The sequence below is a fragment of the Dendrobates tinctorius genome, unplaced genomic scaffold (genome assembly GCF_039654945.1).
Source record: "Dendrobates tinctorius isolate UK_male_01 unplaced genomic scaffold, ASM3965494v1 ptg000323l, whole genome shotgun sequence".
Classification (NCBI taxonomy): Eukaryota; Metazoa; Chordata; class Amphibia; order Anura; family Dendrobatidae; genus Dendrobates; species Dendrobates tinctorius.
The window spans coordinates 373768-392319 of record NW_027361990.1 but is presented as its reverse complement, the minus strand read 5'-3'; the positions used below and the strand labels follow the sequence as shown (position 1 = coordinate 392319).

Genomic DNA, 18552 nt, shown 5'->3' with positions numbered 1-18552 from the left:
TGCAGGGATATCTGATAAAGCGCATTCCTCCATAATGCCATAATAGCAGTGTGACCTCGCCAAGTGGAGCTCACCGCGTGCACAAGAAGTGTGATCCTAATTTAATGAGGGCCGATCTAAATCCTGTGGCTCGTTAGCAGCCTCTTGGCCTGGGTGTGCTGACTCGTTCCAGCCTCTTTTTTTTTTTTATAGATATATAATGGAGTGCCAATTCCATTTGTGTGGATAAATATTTTGCTCGTCTCTGGTGTTTTCTGCACTCGTGTAGTAACTTGCTAAGTTAGGAAACGTCTCAAGCCTCCGCTCGGTTAGTGCTTAAACTTGTCCTGCGCTCATTACACATTTGCCGCCACGGCCGCTTGCGGATGGGTACGGCTCTCCGCTTCACTTGTCGGCAGTGAAACAATCGCTCGGCTCCCAGAAGAAAGATTTTATTGTTTTTTTTTTTACACGTAAAGCATAGTGTCGACAGATTCTGAGATTGCTTCACTGCTGTGAGAAAACAGGGTTGTGAAACCGAGGGAAGCCGAGAGCCGGCGTCGTCTGAGCGCAAAATATCAGAAATAGGGAGGTAAGAGTGGCTCGTTGTGAAGAAACGTCAGGCTGAGAAAGGGAAGTGTCTCGCCTTCTGCTTTTTTTTGTTTACTGCCCTCTACTAGACCTCAGCTCACATAGTCTTCCTCCTGTGACCGTCTTGTCCTTGCTCTCGTAGGTGAGTGTCCTCACAGATCAGGTGGAGGCCCAAGGAGACAAGATCCGGGACCTGGAAACCTGCGTAGAGGAACATCAAGTGAAACTTAATGCTACCGAGGAAATGCTCCAGCAGGTAAGATCGCTGGCGAGATCATATCGGTGGGCAGCCCAAAAGGGTGGTTCATGGTAGGAGACAAGTTTTGGATTGTAGCCCTCGTAGAACATGGCTGAGACTAAAGTGTGGTGTCCTTCAGACCCTGGTGTAATGTGCAGAGCAAACAGTCAGTGAGCGCGAATGCAACATCTCCAACAGGCGCCAAATTATCACAGAGCTTTATTAGCTAAAGGCACATTTTTGGTCCTGTCGTGACTGCGACCCATGCACCCAGTATAGATATGCACCTGTAAACAATTAAAGGGGAACTACACTTTTAAAACACTTGTGATATGTTGTCTCACTGTCAGTCTTCAGGAGCGCACCGCTTCTTTTACCTCCTGACTTCCGATTTGCCAGGGCAACAGTGCGCTCGTGATTGATAGTTTGGACTGCCGGCATGGCAGCGCCATTTGCCCTAACTATGCACGCTCCGATACTGTTATCAGAGGCAGCTTTACCTTCGGAGGGAACGCAAGTTGGCAATCCGAAATCCGGCTAGAGGTAGAGCAGCACTTACAAACTCTATAGAAAACAGCATGTAAGTGCTGAGTTCCTTGCCTAAGAGACCGGCCACTGCTGATAGACTGCAGAGGTGGCTGGTACAACAGTCTCAGCCTAGACATAGAGTGCACAAATTAGAGGACCACGTGGTGTGCAAAGTGTAAAGCATCATGTATTCTCCCTGTGATTGGTGATGGATGTTGTTGGAGCTGTAGCCAATGGGCAGTGACGGTTCATGACGGCTAAGACAAAACCTGTAATCTGGTGGAAGCGGTAGATCCTATATGACTGCAGCGTAAGAGGGAGCGGGAGGCGTGAGGGTCGCTGTAGCATCTGGGTAATTGGGCAGATATTGGATGCTTAATGAAATGTTACCTCCAGCGATCAGCTGTAATCTCTGGGGAAACCTGCCAATTTCTCTACAGCGCCTCCTCAGGAGAAATGAAGCATTACATGAATGTGTTGTGTGTACAATGTAGGACAAGACTGGTCCTTAAGGGGTTAAGGGACCTTTATTAACTCAAGGAGGGCCTATGTAATTGGGTTTCCTAAACTGGACAATCCCTTTAAATTGTATTGTTTCTTTTAAATATGGCTGGCCCTTGTGACTTCTCAGTATATTCTGTATGATCATTAGAGACCTCAATCTAAGGGACCATCCTAATTAAAAACAAGTATATCCAGGAATTGTCCTTTATGCCATGGTAACCCCCTCTGTCATTTACAATTCACTGTGGAGGAGGAGTCTCGTGGAGATCTATGTCCGGCCCATAGATCTTAACAACTCATATATTAAGAAAAACATTTCTTTATTCGGTCGTCCATGACAGCACCACCTGAGAGAGGGGATCCGCCCTTTAGGAACAGGAAACCTACAGATACAAAAAGGGTGGCACCTCTCCCACGCATCAGTTGGTTTCCTGTTCCTAACAAGGACAGAACTCCCTACAGATCGTCCGTCATGGATAACTGAAGACCCAGGCCAGCGGACCGGCTCAGGTAGCGGGGGGTTCTCCTACCTCGGTCTCGCTGGGAGCCCTGGATGCGCCACGGTGGGTCCGGGTAGGATTTCCACGGCAGTGGTAAGAGCAGGCGGAGACAGGGTCCGGCGGATGCCTTCTCCATGGGACCGGTGATAAGTGGGGTCCCCCTGTGTCTCCTTCCCCGGAGCGGTCCGTTCGGGCGGGCGCCGCCGGCGGTGTCCCACAAAGGAGCGGACGGTTCCGAGCCGGCGGCGCAGTGCTAGCCCCTTGCCGCGCGGCGGAAGTGACGCGGCGGAGGGGGCGGGGCCTAGCGCCGAAACCGGAAGTCGGATGCCGGTCGACTTCCGGTTGTTGAGGACACGCGCCGATGCGCGCCCGCCGCCTGGCGGGCCTGAAGGGGAGGGGGAGGATCGCAGAGCGGTCCAATGGGGGGCCCGAACACCGGACGCGGTGCCTGCTGATCCGGAGGGGAAGCCTTCTTAATGCAGAAGGCATTGCTGCGGAGGTGCTTCTGGAGGCCCAGCGATGGACACAACAGAAGCCCCCATGGACCCACAAGAGGTGCAGCCCATGGCAAAGCACCCCAGTGACCAGCCTAAGAGGCGGAAGGAAGGGAGCCACAGTAGCTCCTCTAGGCCAAAGGATCCTCCTGCAGCCCCCCGTGATCCGGTACCTATCCTCATCTGCAAGGGTAAGAGATCTGCGAGAATGTACCCTGATGCAGTGTCCCTTTATATTTTTTTTGATTCTCAGGGGAAGAAGGCCACAGGGAAACAGAAGCACAAGGAATGTGCCCTCTGTAGTTGCCCCTTACCAGATGGTCACCCTAAGAGATTATGTCAGTCTTGCGTGAGACAGACGGTAGGGACGGAGATGAGGGGTAGAACGTGAGTGGAGTATCAGACTCTTACACTCTTCCCTATTTATGCAGGTAGCGGAAGAAGCTCCAAGCTTCGCTACGGACCTGAGGCAATTAATCAGGACGGAAATAAAAGCCCTATCCAAAGAAGATTCTTCAAAAAGAGGACGGGCTACTGTTTCAGGCTCAGACTCTTCAGTCAGCCCTAGGAGGGAAGATATCTCCTCAGAGTCCTCGGCCTCCTCTTCTTCCTCCGAAGAAGATTCCAGCCGGTTCTGTTTTCCCTTGGACCATATGGATAAATTAATTAAAACCATAAGGTCAACCATGGGGGTAGAAGAAAAAAAGACAGAACTGTCTGCTCAGGACATTATGTTCGGGGGTCTAGACCCCAAAAAGCAAAGGATCTTTCCGTTAAACGAAAAAGTCCAGAACCTGATAGACAGGGAGTGGAAAAAAAAGGAAAAAAGGGGTTCTATGCCGCCTGCTTTCAAGCGGAGGTACCCCTTTGAGGACCCAATAGTAAGTCGATGGGATAAGGCCCCCAAGCTGGATGCCGCGGTAGCTAAGGCCTCCAAAAAGTCATCTATACCCTTCGACGATATGGCCTCCCTTAAAGACCCCGTAGATAAAAAGGCAGATTCCTTTTTAAGGGGCACTTGGGAGATGTCAGCAGGCGCCCTAAGGCCAGCAATAGCAGCCACGTGCGCAGCCAGATCCATGATGGTCTGGCTGGGTCAATTGGACTCCCAGCTAAAAGATGGGACCTCGCGAGCTTCCATCCGTAAGTCTCTTCCAATTATCCAAAATGCTGCTGCCTTTCTGGCAGATGCCTCGGCAGACTCTGTAAGAATGGCGGCCAGGTCTGCAAGCTTGTCTAATTCGGCCCGAAGAGCCCTCTGGTTGAAATGCTGGCCGGGAGATATCCAAGCCAGGTCCCGTCTCTGTTCTATCCCCTGTGAGGGTGAATACTTGTTCGGCCCCGTCCTAGACGAACTGTTAGAGAAAGCCGGGGACGAGAAAAAGAAATTTCCGAGTCTGCCAAATATATCCTGGAGACGTCCCTTTTCTAGGAAAGGGTATTCCCGCAGGAGGCAGGCCAGAGATCAGAACAGATGGGACAACAAAAAAACCAGAGGTACGGGCTTCATGTTCGGAGGAGGGGGGCGCCAAGAAGGTCCATCACGGGATAATAAGAAACCGCCCCAATGACTAGTGGCTCCGGTAGGAGGAAGATTATCTGCCTTCTACCCGGCCTGGGCCAGAATCTCAAATAGCAGCTGGATACTGGGGGTAATAGCTACAGGACTGCACCTAGAGTTCTCCTGCGTTCCCCAAGACCGGTTCAAGGTAACTCCGCTCAAATCTTCCCCGCTAGAACAAGCTGCCCTGGAGACCGAGGTCCTCGAGCTACTGGACAAAAAAGTCCTGACGAGAGTTCCAGAGGAAGAGAGGGGGAAAGGCTTCTATTCCCCCCTGTTCTTGGTCCGTAAACCGGATGACTCATTTAGGGCTATATTTAATCTCAAAGCCCTCAATAAATTTCTGGTAGTTCGACCATTTAAAATGGAAACAATTAACACCGCAATAAAAATGCTGTTTCAAAACTGCTTCATGGTGGTCCTAGATCTGAAAGACGCGTACTACCATATACGCATATGTCTAGCTCACCAACCTTTCCTTAGACTGGCGGTTCAGTTGGAGGGGTCAATCCAGCACTTCCAGTACGCGGCCTTACCCTTCGGGGTGGCAGTTGCACCCCGAGTATTCACCAAAGTGATGGCAGAGGTGATGGCCCATCTGCGCGAATTAAATATTCTAGTCGTTCCCTATCTAGATGACCTCCTTATAATAGGTAGTTCAGCCGAGCAATGTTTAGAACAGTTACAGAAAACAACGGCGGCTCTAGAGCGGTTGGGATGGTTACTTAATATCAAAAAATCCCGTTTGCAGCTATTAAAAATTCAACAATTTTTAGGCCTAACCCTAGATTCTAAAAAACAGGAATGCCGTCTGCCCCCAGAGAAGCTGCTGCACCTACATGGCCGGGTCCTGAACGCTTTCAACAACCCCTCCATGTCCCTCAGGAAAGCCATGTCCCTGTTGGGTTCCCTCTCGTCCTGCATTCCCGCGGTCCAGTGGGCCCAAGTTCATTCGAGAACTCTACAGGGCGAAGTTTTGGGGTATCAGAGGATTCTTGGGGATAACTTAGAAGGTCGACTGACCTTATCCAGAAACACAATAGAGTCCCTGGAATGGTGGCTAGAAAGAAATAACTTGTCTAGAGGGGTCCCTTGGGAGTATAACATTACCCGCGTGGTCACCACGGATGCAAGTCCTTCCGGTTGGGGGGCGCATATGGAGGGAATTCTGGTCCAGGGCCTATGGGAACGGGATCAAATACAAATGTCTTCTAATTTAAAAGAATTGACAGCGGTAGCACATGCAGCTAAAGAGCTCCTTATGTATCTACAGGGCCATCACGTACGAGTTCTCTCGGACAATCGAGTGGCCGTGGCCTATATCAATCACCAAGGCGGAACTCGATCCAAAACTCTGATGAATGTGGCAGGACAGTTGTTCCAGCTAGCGGAGCCGCATTTTTTATCTCTCACGGCTCTTCACATAAGAGGGAAAGAAAACGTTGCGGCAGATTTCCTAAGCCGCAATCTGTTAAAACAGGGAGAGTGGACCTTAAACACCTCCATTTTTGTTCAGATCGTACAGAGATGGGGTCAACCAGAGGTGGATCTATTCGCCACCAAAGAGAACTAAAAAACGAGACAATTTTGCTCCCTAAACCCCAGGGAGATTCCTCTGGCAGTAGATGCGCTACTGATAAAATGGGACTTCAGGCTAGCCTATGCCTTTCCTCCCCTATCTCTACTTCCTCTGGTGTTGAGGAAGATCAGGAAGGACAAGGCAAGAGTCATAGTCATTGCCCCGTTCTGGCCCAGGAGAGCATGGTTCTCGAACCTCAGGATCATGTCGATAGACGATCCTTGTGTTCTCCCGGACTTCCCGGACCTTCTGTCCCAGGGCCCGGTCTTCCACCCTCAGGTGGCTGGCCTACATCTCACGGCGTGGAATTTGAGCGGTCACTCCTAAGGGGTAAAGGTTTCTCCCCAGACCTAATTGACACTCTACTAAAAAGTAGGAAAGTGGTGACAACTAAGATCTACGTCAGAATTTGGAAAAGATTCCTCCAAAGCTCAAATATAAATAATGACGATTCCGTCCCTATAGGCCAGATCTTGGAATTTTTACAAAAAGGGCTGGACCTGGGTCTCTCCACCAGTACCCTTAAAGTACAGGTATCTGCCTTAGGGGCCCTCTTTAGCTGCAACATCGCTGCTAATTACTGGGTCAATAGGTTTATCAAAGCAGCAAGTAGGTCCAGACCAATAGTAAAGAATAGACTCACGCCATGGGATTTGAACCTAGTCCTCACAGCTATGACAGAAGCGCCATTTGAGCCCATCTCGTCAGCCTCTATTAGGAGCCTGTCCCTCAAGATAGCTTTCCTGATAGCCATAACGTCAGCCCGTAGGGTAAGCGAAATTCAGGCATTGTCTAGGCGCCCACCTTTTCTTCAGGTAAAAGAGGATAGGGTAATACTTAGACCTGACCCAGTGTATTTACCAAAAGTAGCCTCCAGCTTTCATAGGTCGCAGGAAATAGTCCTCCCATCCTTCCTCCCTAAGCCAACTAATGAGAAGGAGGAGAAGCTACACACTTTAGATGTTAGGAGATGCCTCTTAGAGTATCTAGCGGCTACCGATCCCTGGAAGAAGGACAATGCCCTCTTTGTCTCCTACCAAGGCCCTAGGAAAGGTCTTAGGGTGTCCAAAAGTACTCTAGCCAGATGGATTAGAGAAGCAATCTCGTTAGCTTATACCTCAAAAGGTAGAGTAGCTCCAGAGAAATTGAAGGCGCATTCCACCAGAGCCATGGCGACCTCGTGGGCCGAGAGATCGGAAGTCTCCATCGACCAGATTTGTAAGGCGGCCACTTGGTCCTCTCCGAGCACTTTTTATAGTCATTATAGGCTAGACTTGGGTGCTTCTGCAGACCTCTCCTTCGGTATCAGGGTTTTGCAGGCTGTAGTCCCCCCCTAAAGTAGTGATTACTCTCTGTAATTCTCTCAGGTGGTGCTGTCATGGACGACCGAATAAAGTCTTAGTTACTCACCGGTTAACGGTATTTTTCGGAGTCCATGACAGCACCCGTATATTCCCTCCCTTAAATTTAATTGGGGTGTTCACGTCTATTTCTTGTATGCTCACTGGTGATAAAAGTTTATAATTGTAAAGAATACTGTACATAAATCATGCATTAACCTTGGAAGTCCTCTTGTGCTCTGTAATCCAACTGATGCGTGGGAGAGGTGCCACCCTTTTTGTATCTGTAGGTTTCCTGTTCCTAAAGGGCGGATCCCCTCTCTCAGGTGGTGCTGTCATGGACTCCGAAAAATACCGTTAACCGGTGAGTAACTAAGACTTTCTCTGGAATAAGACATCAAATTGCAGATATCAAGGTGTCATTTTATGCAGCGTCCTATAACCTACATGCCCATATAGATGGTCTTAAGGCTATGTGCCCACGTTAGCATTTTTAAACGCTCAGGAAAAGGATCCCCTTCCCAGAAAACGCGCGTCTTTTTTTTAATTTAAAACAATTTATGTAAAACCTAGCAGGCGAGGCGATCGTCGGCAATGAACTTGCTGGACAGGTGACACAGCTCCAAGCCTCATCACGTATCCGATCACCTCCCGCAGACGAGAGCAAACACAGCGTATGCCCGGCCGAGGACGGCAGGATTACCTCCGCGTACAGTCCCCAGGCCCATCTCTCCTATTGTTCCACGCCGGCCCCCGCTGTGTATTCCCATCTAGCTGGGACAACATGGAGCTTTCTCAGTAATTATTGTGATGGCCTGAGGCGCGGTGGCTGCGGCTGTCGCTCCCTTATGAAAGGAATCCATTGTGACGGATGATTGAACGCGCTGTCATCATATGCGCCGGAGAACGAGTCCTTCATCGTAATCCCGTGTGGAATTATTTATGTGTTTATTGCTGCCACTCATCTGAGTGAGCGTGTGACAATGGCGGGCCGAGTAATCACTCCGGCTCCATCAGGACTGGACATTAGAAATCTAGAAATCATTGATGAATACGACAGGAACCATCTTCATTTTATGGCTTTTTCCACCATAAGTGTCATTTATAGGATTGGGCGAAGAAGGGTAAAGTCGTTGTATTAAAATTTTATGGTCTTACTAATTCCTCGTAAATACGTGATGAGGTGAGTAAACCCCCAGGGATCAGCCCTGGATGAACACGCGTGTCCTCGGGGGCAGGGGAGGAGGATGAGCTCGGTGTACGAGTAGCCTCTAGAGTGGCCAAAACTGGAGAAGATCAAGAGCTTCACAGCTTCAACCTGACAGCACATTCAGTACAGACCAAAAGTTTGGACACACCTCATTCAAAGAGTTTTCTTTATTTTCATGACTATGAAAATTGTAGATTCACTCTGAAGGCATCAAAACTATGAAGTAACACATGTGGAATTATATAATTAACAAAAAAGTGTGAAACAACTGAAAATATGTCTTATATTCTAGGTTCTTCAAAGTAGCCTCCTTTTTTTTTGATTACTGCTTTGCACACTCTTGGCATTTCCTTGATGAGCTTCAAGAGGTAGTCACCGGAAATGGTTTTCACTTCACAGGTGTGCCCTGTCAGGCTTATTAAGTGGGATTTCTTGCCTTATAAATGAGGTTGGGACGATCAGTTGTGTTGTGCAGAAGTCTGGTGGATACACAGGTGATAGTCCTACTGAATAGACTGTTAGAATTTGTATTCTGGCAAGAAAAAAGCAACTGAGTAAAGAAAAACGAGTGGCCATCATTACTTTAAGAAATGAAGGTCAGTCAGTCCGAAAAATTGGGAAAACTTTGAAAGTGTCCCCAAGTGCATTGGCAAAAACCATCAAGCGCTACAAAGAAACTGGCTCACATGAGGACCGCCCAGGAAAGGAAGACCAAGAGTCACCTCTGCTGCGGAGGATAAGTTCATCCGAGTCACCAGCCTCAGAAATCGCAGGTTAACAGCAGCTCAGATTAGAGACCAGGTCAATGCCACACAGAGTTCTAGCAGCAGACACATCTCTACAACAACTGTGAAGAGGAGACTTTGTGCAGCAGGCCTTCATGGTAAAATAGCTGCTAGGAAACCACTGCTAAGGACAGGCAACAAGCAGAAGAGACTTGTTTGGGCTAAAGAACACAAGGAATGGACATTAGACCAGTGGAAATCTGTGCTTTGGTCTGATGAGACCAAATTTGAGATCTTTGGTTCCAACCACCATGTCTTTGAATGAGAAGGTGTGTCCAAACTTTTGGTCTGTACTGTACATAGGGGCAAGTAACCTCTCTAGCGTCGGTGAGTGGCTCCGCACCATTGCAGACAGGTGCATGTGATGTGTACTATTTGGCATGAGTGGTGTAGCACAGGTTGCCACAGTACACAGCAAGTACCGTACTTTGCTCCCCATAATCTGTACACTGAGAACCATAACACCTTAAAAATAGTTATATAGTTTTATATTTTTTATTTTGTGTGTATTTTTTAATGTAGCTACATTAAAACCCGAAAAACAAGTATACTCGCTCATCACTAGTCATAACCTTTACTCATCTTGTCTCCTTAAACCTAGTTTACTCCGTAACCCCCGTCTCTGGTCCCCGGCCCCGTCTCTGGTCCCCGGCCCCGTCTCTGGTCCCCGGCCCCGTCTCTGGTCCCCGGCCCCGTCTCTGGTCCCCGGCCCCGTCTCTGGTCCCCGGCCCCGTCTCTGGTCCCCGGCCCCGTCTCTGGTCCCCGGCCCCGTCTCTGGTCCCCGGCCCCGTCTCTGGTCCCCGGCCCCGTCTCTGGTCCCCGGCCCCGTCTCTGGTCCCCGGCCCCGTCTCTGGTCCCCGGCCCCGTCTCTGGTCCCCGGCCCCGTCTCTGGTCCCCGGCCCCGTCTCTGGTCCCCGGCCCCGTCTCTGGTCCCCGGCCCCGTCTCTGGTCCCCGGCCCCGTCTCTGGTCCCCGGCCCCGTCTCTGGTCCCCGGCCCCGTCTCTGGTCCCCGGCCCCGTCTCTGGTCCCCGGCCCCGTCTCTGGTCCCCGGCCCCGTCTCTGGTCCCCGGCCCCGTCTCTGGTCCCAGGCCCCGTCTCTGGTCCCCGGCCCCGTCTCTGGTCCCCGGCCCCGTCTCTGGTCCCAGGCCCCGTCTCTGGTCCCAGGCCCCGTCTCTGGTCCCAGGCCCCGTCTCTGGTCCCAGGCCCCGTCTCTGGTCCCAGGCCCCGTCTCTGGTCCCAGGCCCCGTCTCTGGTCCCAGGCCCCGTCTCTGGTCCCAGGCCCCGTCTCTGGTCCCAGGCCCCGTCTCTGGTCCCAGGCCCCGTCTCTGGTCCCAGGCCCCGTCTCTGGTCCCAGGCCCCGTCTCTGGTCCCAGGCCCCGTCTCTGGTCCCAGGCCCCGTCTCTGGTCCCAGGCCCCGTCTCTGGTCCCAGGCCCCGTCTCTGGTCCCAGGCCCCGTCTCTGGTCCCAGGCCCCGTCTCTGGTATTGCAGCTCATCTTCAGTCAAAAGAATGGAGTTGACCCGCAGTAATAGAATCGGACTGTGGAGGGGAGTGGCGCTGTATGTAGGTAATAAGCAGACAGCATCTCCTAATTCATTTTGCATCCTCTTTAATAGTATATGGGGTGAAGGGGTCACAGAAAATTATATCCTTGGACTGTAAATGTGGTATGAACTCAGCGCAAAAACACAGACATGGAGATAAGGATTTAATCACAATGCAGATGGACATGTGCAGAACATATTGGGACGTTACGGGATCTGGGGGGGATGAAACTTATTAGGCATCAAGTATTGTTGATGGCTGCGACCTACTGATCAGAGAAGGAACTGTCCGGAGACAAAAAGCTTATAGATTGCATGTGGAAAGGGAAAATATAATGTTGGGGGAGGAGAAAAGATAACTTTTTGAAAAAACATTTGTAATCAATGAAGCCCTTTTAATTCAAGCATTTGCATCGGGGGTTGGCAGAGGAAGTATGGGGCATCTGGGGTTGACGGAGGAGGTATGGGGCATCGGGGATTGAGAAAGGAGGTATGGGGCATTGAGGGTTGGCGGAAGAGGTATGGAGGCATCAGGGGTTGGTGGAGGTGGTATGGGGCATTGGGGGTTAGTGGAGGAGGTATAGGGCATCGGGTGGTTGGCAGAGGAGGTATGGGGCATCGGGGGTTGACCGAGGAGGTATGGGGCATCGGGGGTTGACCGAGAAGGTATGGGACATCGGGGGTTGGCGGAGGAGGTATGGGGCATTGGGGGTTGGCGGAGGAGGTATGGGGCAGAGGAGGTATGGGGCATCAGCACCGTCCTATTTATTGCAGTTCGTGAATCCAAAATCACGAGTGGAGTGAATTAAAAGCAGCACCGCCCCGACGTGCTCCTGCTCATCCTTCTGACTATATACAATGTGGTGTAATGACCACTGTGTCCACGAGGGGGCGCTGTGTGGATGTCCCAAGAGTGTGAGTGGTTGAAGAGCCATTAGGTATCTCAAGGTGGGTGACCTTGAGATAGAGACATATGTATGTTTATGAATGCTATTGTAAAGTATATATGTCTGTGTGAAGGACCTGTGGTGAAGTCATAGTCATGTGACCCGGTGGGCGTGGCTATGGACCATATAATGTGGCCAGGTTAGGTCACATGGAGTGAATGCTGGGACCTGATTGGTCCAGTTTGGAAGGTCCCGTGAGGAGAAGGATCTCCTCACTAACAGCAGCCTGTGGAGCGGCTGTGTGTGTAATGGCGGCCAGTATCTGAGAGTCCCTGAGGAGTGGACTTCTGCGGCCTGGAGAAACAGCCATATGGGAACCCTGACGTGGGTGAGATAACCCTGGGGCTAAATAGCCTGTATAATGGACGCTCTCCTGTAATGCTGTGTATATTGCTGCTGGAGGTTTATGAAGGATGAATAAACCTCATAGACTATGATTTATTGGAAAATCCTGTGCCGGATGTGTTTTTCGATCGCTGCAAGCGAGAACCCCTTACTTACATGACAGCGCTACCTCACAACATATACTCCTTCCTTTAGCTTCAAAAACTGCATCAAAAACTTCTTAGGTTTTTCAGGTGTTCAAAAAACACACGTTTTTCAAGTAGAAACTTTTTTCCGATAGTGCTCTGTTTTGAGGGGAATCTGGAGGAGTAGGGGTATGTTCTCCTAGTTTGAAAAGATTTCCTTCAAAATCCACTTCAAAGATGTGACCTGCGTTTTTTGTTTTTTCCACCAGATGTTTTTCACAACTTGAAATAGAAAAAAAATGGCCAAACCGACTGAACGTGTCCAAATGTTTTTCCGAATATTTTTGAAGCAGTGTTTGAGGAGGCTTTTGTAGAGGATCCGCTCTCAAAAAAATCTTCAAATACTCTATATACACGAAGCCACGGGATCTGTGCAGACAGTGTTTTTGGGGAGTATTTTTGAGTAGATGAGCTCAAAAAATGCCACAAAAGTCTCCTAAAAAACTATTGAAAGAATTCCTATTCATTTCGCTGTTAATCAGCTTTGCTGTTCATACGACGAGTTTTTTTTAATCCTTTTTTTTCTGCTTCAGGTTTTTAAACCACTTGGTAAAAAAAAAAAATGCACGTCACTTCCATGAAGTTGTTTTTCGCACTCGTTCTGCACCAAAATCCTTTTCGAAAAGTTTCAAACCCGCTTCTCATACACTTGATTGGATTTCACCCCATTGTGCACTTTTTTCCCGCACATGAGGAATAAAAGAACATTGTCAATTTATTTATTGTTTTCTGCTTGTAATTCACAGCAAAAACACGGATTTTTTTTTTTTTTTCATTTTTTTTACATATAGTTTTAGTTTTTTTTTTTGCAAAGTTTTTTTTTGTAGAAAGACTCCCCAAAACAAACCCCTCCATCCCTGTACCCCATATTATAGTGAAATCTGTGTCACGGTCACTTCAAAACCAGCAACAATGTAGCATCAAGACCGCACGTGGAGAGAAAGTCGATCGGTGCAGAAAGTCCACAGAGGAGACGCGTACATGGGTCTTGAAAAAGTGCCCAGGCGGTGCGATGGATTAAAATGACAGGGTCGTTGCAATTGCCCCTGCTCATCCTGGGCCTCCTGTTTCATCCCAGCAGAAAATAGAACAATGGCCGCCTCTGCTGCACTTGGCTCCTGCGGACGCAGCTGTTCCCTGCGGCTGTGGAAATGTTAATCCTGCGCTATGTGCTGTGATTCCAGCAGTAAAGCCCCCATCTCTGGTTGTACCGGAGATTTAGGGTCTCCTCTTACTCTTCTGATTCGGATACATTTCTTGGCCCTTTTTGGATCCTGTGACCTGAGCGGTTTCTGTTGCATTTTTTAATGCAGACACCTGAAGAAAAAAATGCAGCAGGGAAAGGAAAATGGTGTTTCCGCACCTGTGAAGGCGGCCGAATGTCGCCATCCGCTGCAGATTTATCGCACGCCATAACTGGTGATGTCCACACTGCGCCTGATATCGGATCATCTCCTAATACAGAGACGCGGCGGCTGTTACTAAACCCTTCTAAGAGATTTATTAACATTTTTCCTGCAGCCAAGAAATCGGGAGCAGATGCCGCCGCCGGCGGCCAAAAGTTCTCAAACCAGCGTAAAACCAATGTACAGTGCCCGTTCGCCATAGAGGGTGGCGAGATTACTGAGCGCTGACAGCTGCACCCAAACCACAGAGTGACTCCACCCGAGGCCACAGCGGGATTATATGTTGTGCGCCAAGCCACCGTCACGTCCAAGAGATGCAAAAATAGAAATAACGGAGGACGCAAAGCTCCTGGCGCTGCCATAACCCTGTGTCTTTATACCCCAGCACCCAGGGCACGTGCCCCTGAGACACCCTGGATCCCACTGAGCTTTGTGTCATTCTCCCACCCCTTAAAATCTTGTGACGTGGTCACAAAGTCTCACTGCTTGCTGCAGGGACCTTCCGCTGTAGGGACTGCACATTACAGGGAATACACTATGCAGGGACCACCTGCTGCAGGGACTTACAATGCAGGGAATACACTATGCAGGGACCACCTGCTGCAGGGACTTACAATGCAGGGAATACACTGCAGGGACCGCTCGCTGCAGGGACTTACAATGCAGGGAATACACTGCAGGGACCGCTCGCTGCAGGGACTTACAATGCAGGGAATACACTATGCAGGGACCATCCGCTGCAGGGACTGCACTATGCAGGGACCATCCGCTTCACGGACTGCACTCTGCAGTCTCTTCCACTCCCGCGCCTTGGTCTCTGCTTTCTCTGCAGTGCTATAGACAATGCAGGCGCACCCTCAGCTACATTCAGGACAGGGCCGCAGAGAGATTGTGGTGGTCCCAATAGTCAGAGCGCTGCAGAAATGTACTTTCATTATTAACCCCTTCCCGACATGACGTACAATTACGTAGTGGCCTCAGGAGCTGCGCTCGTTCCATGCACAGCGGGGGGTCCGGCCCACCCTGCCTCCTGTCAGTGAATGGCAACTTTGGTGGCGGGCTCACAAGGGTTACATGTGCAGGCAGCGCTCCCATTGTCTGCACATGTTTCTCATTTGCTGGCAGCGGCGGTGCTGCTCGCTCCTGCGCTCACTTATGGCCGGGACTGCGGAGGGGAACACAAGCCTCAGATTAGACTCTAATTATCTGCAGCCTCCGGCCGGCGGTCCGCGTCGCTGGCAGCTCTGCAGAGCACAGTTCTGTAGAAGTCTCCAAAGCTCCACGTGGAAGTCTCCGCCACCGTCAGGAGGGTTTAGTCCCAAACCTGTGGCGTGGCGGCATCGCTCCTGTGCTGGCGCTCGCTGCGGCAGATCTAGGACAGCAGACGCAGATGAGGAGATGGAGAAGCGTCCATGGAATGTGAGTGACTTTTCCTATTGATTATCCTTTTTGCAGATATTTAGTCACTGCACTCGCCCCGGCTATTGTGCTGGGAAAAGGGGGCGACTGTCACAATTAATATTTGTGAAAAGTCTTTTTTTTTTCTTCCATTAAAGTCGTCATCCGCTTTGTGATGGAGCAGCTGCCTGATATTTGCAGGATTTGGAATTGTTTAGTTTGCAAAAGAGAGGACTGAGAAGAGACTTAATAGCTGTCTACAAATATCTAAAGGGCTGTCACATTGTAGAAGGATCAACTTTATTCTCATTGCACCAGGAAAGACTAGAAGCCATGGGATGAAACTGAATGGGAGGAGACACAGATTAGATATTAGAAAAAACTTTGACAGTTAGAGTGATCAATGAGTGGAACAGGCTGCCACGAGAAGTGGTGAGTTCTCCTTCAATGGAAGTCTTCAAACAGAGGCTGGACAGACATCTGACTGGGATGATTTAGCGAATCCTGCTTTGAGCAGGGGGTTGGACCAGATGGCCCAGGAGGTCCCTTCCAACTCTACGATTCTATGATTCTATTTCTGGCGCCGCTTATCTCCATGGAAACTATACGAAGTGAGAGGTCAATGTCCATCCTGAGCTGCACACATACACGTACCGTATAGAGACTCGTTCAGCCAAGTTGTCGTTCCAATGGGGGGTGAGATAAGTGGCCAAGAGTCACTTCAAGAGAAACCAATGATCAGACAGGTCGAAAGCAACCTGTCTGATCCTGGGAGACATCACGGAAGATAAGATGCCATCAAACCCGGCGGGACTGTAGATGCGCTGCTGTAGGGTTGACAGCTTCCAAAAATCTCAATAATTAAGTTTTATTGACATTTACTAATCGCCGGGTCCTGATTAAATCTCTCATTTTGTCAGTCGCCCAGAAATCTTAGGGATGTTTAGTCCCTGCTGTCTCTTTCTTTAGAGCGAGATGTGTGCAACATTTTTACTGCAGCTTTGGATGTGACTAGTGTCGTACAAAATCTGTAAAATGACAGACAGTTATTCCAGCTGCACTCTTGCATCGCTGGAAATCTCCATAATAATGAGTGCGGTGAGGCGGCCCGGGTGCGGTGAGGCGGCCCGGGTGCGGTGAGGCGGCCCGGGTGCGGTGAGGCGGCCCGGGCGCGGTGAGGCGGCCCGGGCGCGGAGAGGCGGCCCGGGCGCGGAGAGGCGGCCTGGGCGCGGTGAGGCGGCCCGGGTGCGGTGAGGCGGCCCGGGTGCGGAGAGGCGGCCCGGGTGCGGAGAGGCGGCCCGGGTGCGGAGAGGCGGCCCGGGTGCGGAGAGGTGGCCCGGGTGCGGCGAGGCGCACATGTGCAGCCACCTGTTCGGATGCAGCTCCATGGCACCAGTCAGAACATGCATCAGACCCCAGATCTGGGGATAGGATTCAATCCCAGGAGCAGGTTGGAATCCACATGGACACCATCAATTAATTATAGACGCCCTGAACTTAGAATTGTCCCCGATGTGTCTTTTCTGGCACTGCCCCTGTGACACGTTCCATGTGACGTGGCCCCTGTGATTGGCCTAATGGATCCCCCCTGGCCGTTGTGTACCACTCGGCACAGCTTTCGGCCATTTCTTTTCTCCGGCTTCTGGAGTACTCATTACTCTCGGATTTCCAATAAATGAGTCCGGAGTTGTGGACGCTGTCGCTCAATGGAACCTGAGCCACATTTCCTTCTACATCACCTGCCGGATGATTGTAAGACATCGCAGAGACCCCAAGACCCCACATCACAGCCGCAGTAGATGTCACAGACAGCGAGGGTCCGATGTGATGGGGAATAAACCCCCCCCATTGTTGGAAACTGGCCGTACTCGCAGAATGTGGCACTGCAGGAAGTGGACGGCTCCGGGTTATGGGACTGGGGGAGATCTGGAAATAGAGGAATTGTTGACGTTCTGCCTAATTTACCTACCGTAACGTCCTCCATGGCTCAGACGTGTGACTGCTGTATAGTGGTAATTTTTGATCACTTTATGTTGGCATGTGAGCACTGTATGATGGCTTCACTTGATCTCTATATAGAGGTATTATTTGTGCACTGTATGGTGGTATTCTGGTACTGTGAGTCGGAATCATTTGGTCACTGTATGGCGGTCTTATTCATGCACTGTATGTTAGCGTTAAGGACATTGTGGGAGTATTATTTGATTACTGTGTTTTGGTCTTATTTAGTAACTGTATGGTCGTCTTATTTTTGCACTGTATGGTGGTATTATTTGGGCACTGTATGCATTCATTTGAGCACTGTGTGTGGTGTCCCAAAACAGTGAAATTAATTAAATTTATCACAACAGGTTACATCGGTGACATACACACTGACACAACACTATACACAGTTTTAAACGTCTGTAAATGTAATAAACCTTTTATATTACATTATTACATTCACATTTATGTAACGCTGTGTATTATATAATGGTGTTTGGTCGCTGTATGGAAGCGGTATGTGAGCACTGTCTGGCGGTATGTCCTTGCACTGATACTGAGACACTGTGTAACATGAAGGTCCATTATATAGCGTCTTACTGCACGGATATTTGTACGCCCGCCATGTGATGGTGGCAGGCTCCACCGACCCCTGATATCTGTGTGTGTGTGTGTGTGTATATATATATATATATATATATATATATATATATATATACACACAGTGGGGAAAAAAAGTATTTAGTCAGTCAGCAATAGTGCAAGTTCCACCACTTAAAAAGATGAGAGGCGTCTGTAATTTACATCATAGGTAGACCTCAACTATGGGAGACAAACTGAGAAAAAAAATCCAGAAAATCACATTGTCTGTTTTTTTTTTTCATTTTATTTGCATATTATGGTGGAAAATAAGTATTTGGTCAGAAACAAAATTTCATCTCAATACTTTGTGATATATCCTTTGTTGGCAATGACAGAGGTCAAACGTTTTCTGTAAGTCTTCACAAGGTTGCCACACACTGTTGTTGGTATGTTGGCCCATTCCTCCATGCAGATCTCCTCTAGAGCAGTGATGTTTTTGGCTTTTCGCTTGGCAACACGGACTTTCAACTCCCTCCAAAGGTTTTCTATAGGGTTGAGATCTGGAGACTGGCTAGGCCACTCCAGGACCTTGAAATGCTTCTTACGAAGCCACTCCTTCGTTGCCCTGGCGGTGTGCTTTGGATCATTGTCATGTTGAAAGACCCAGCCACGTTTCATCTTCAATGCCCTTGCTGATGGAAGGAGGTTTGCACTCAAAATCTCACGATACATGGCCCCATTCATTCTTTCATGTACCCGGATCAGTCGTCCTGGCCCCTTTGCAGAGAAACAGCCCCAAAGCATGATGTTTCCACCACCATGCTTTACAGTAGGTATGGTGTTTGATGGATGCA

General features: G+C 49.7%; 1 protein-coding gene across 12 annotated transcripts in view; it reads left to right on the top strand.

Moving 5' to 3' along the window:
* The window catches only part of PPFIBP2 (PPFIA binding protein 2), a 157294-nt gene that overhangs the window by 97086 nt on the left and 41656 nt on the right, over positions 1–18552 (top strand). For 11 of the 12 annotated variants that reach the window (XM_073561626.1, XM_073561617.1, XM_073561621.1 and 8 more), the window contains one exon: positions 713–826. In XM_073561626.1, coding sequence (XP_073417727.1) covers positions 713–826 — 114 coding nt within the window. Of the gene's footprint in view, positions 1–345; positions 572–712; positions 827–18552 lie in introns of those variants that run through there. The other variant, XM_073561629.1, reaches the window with a different exon arrangement.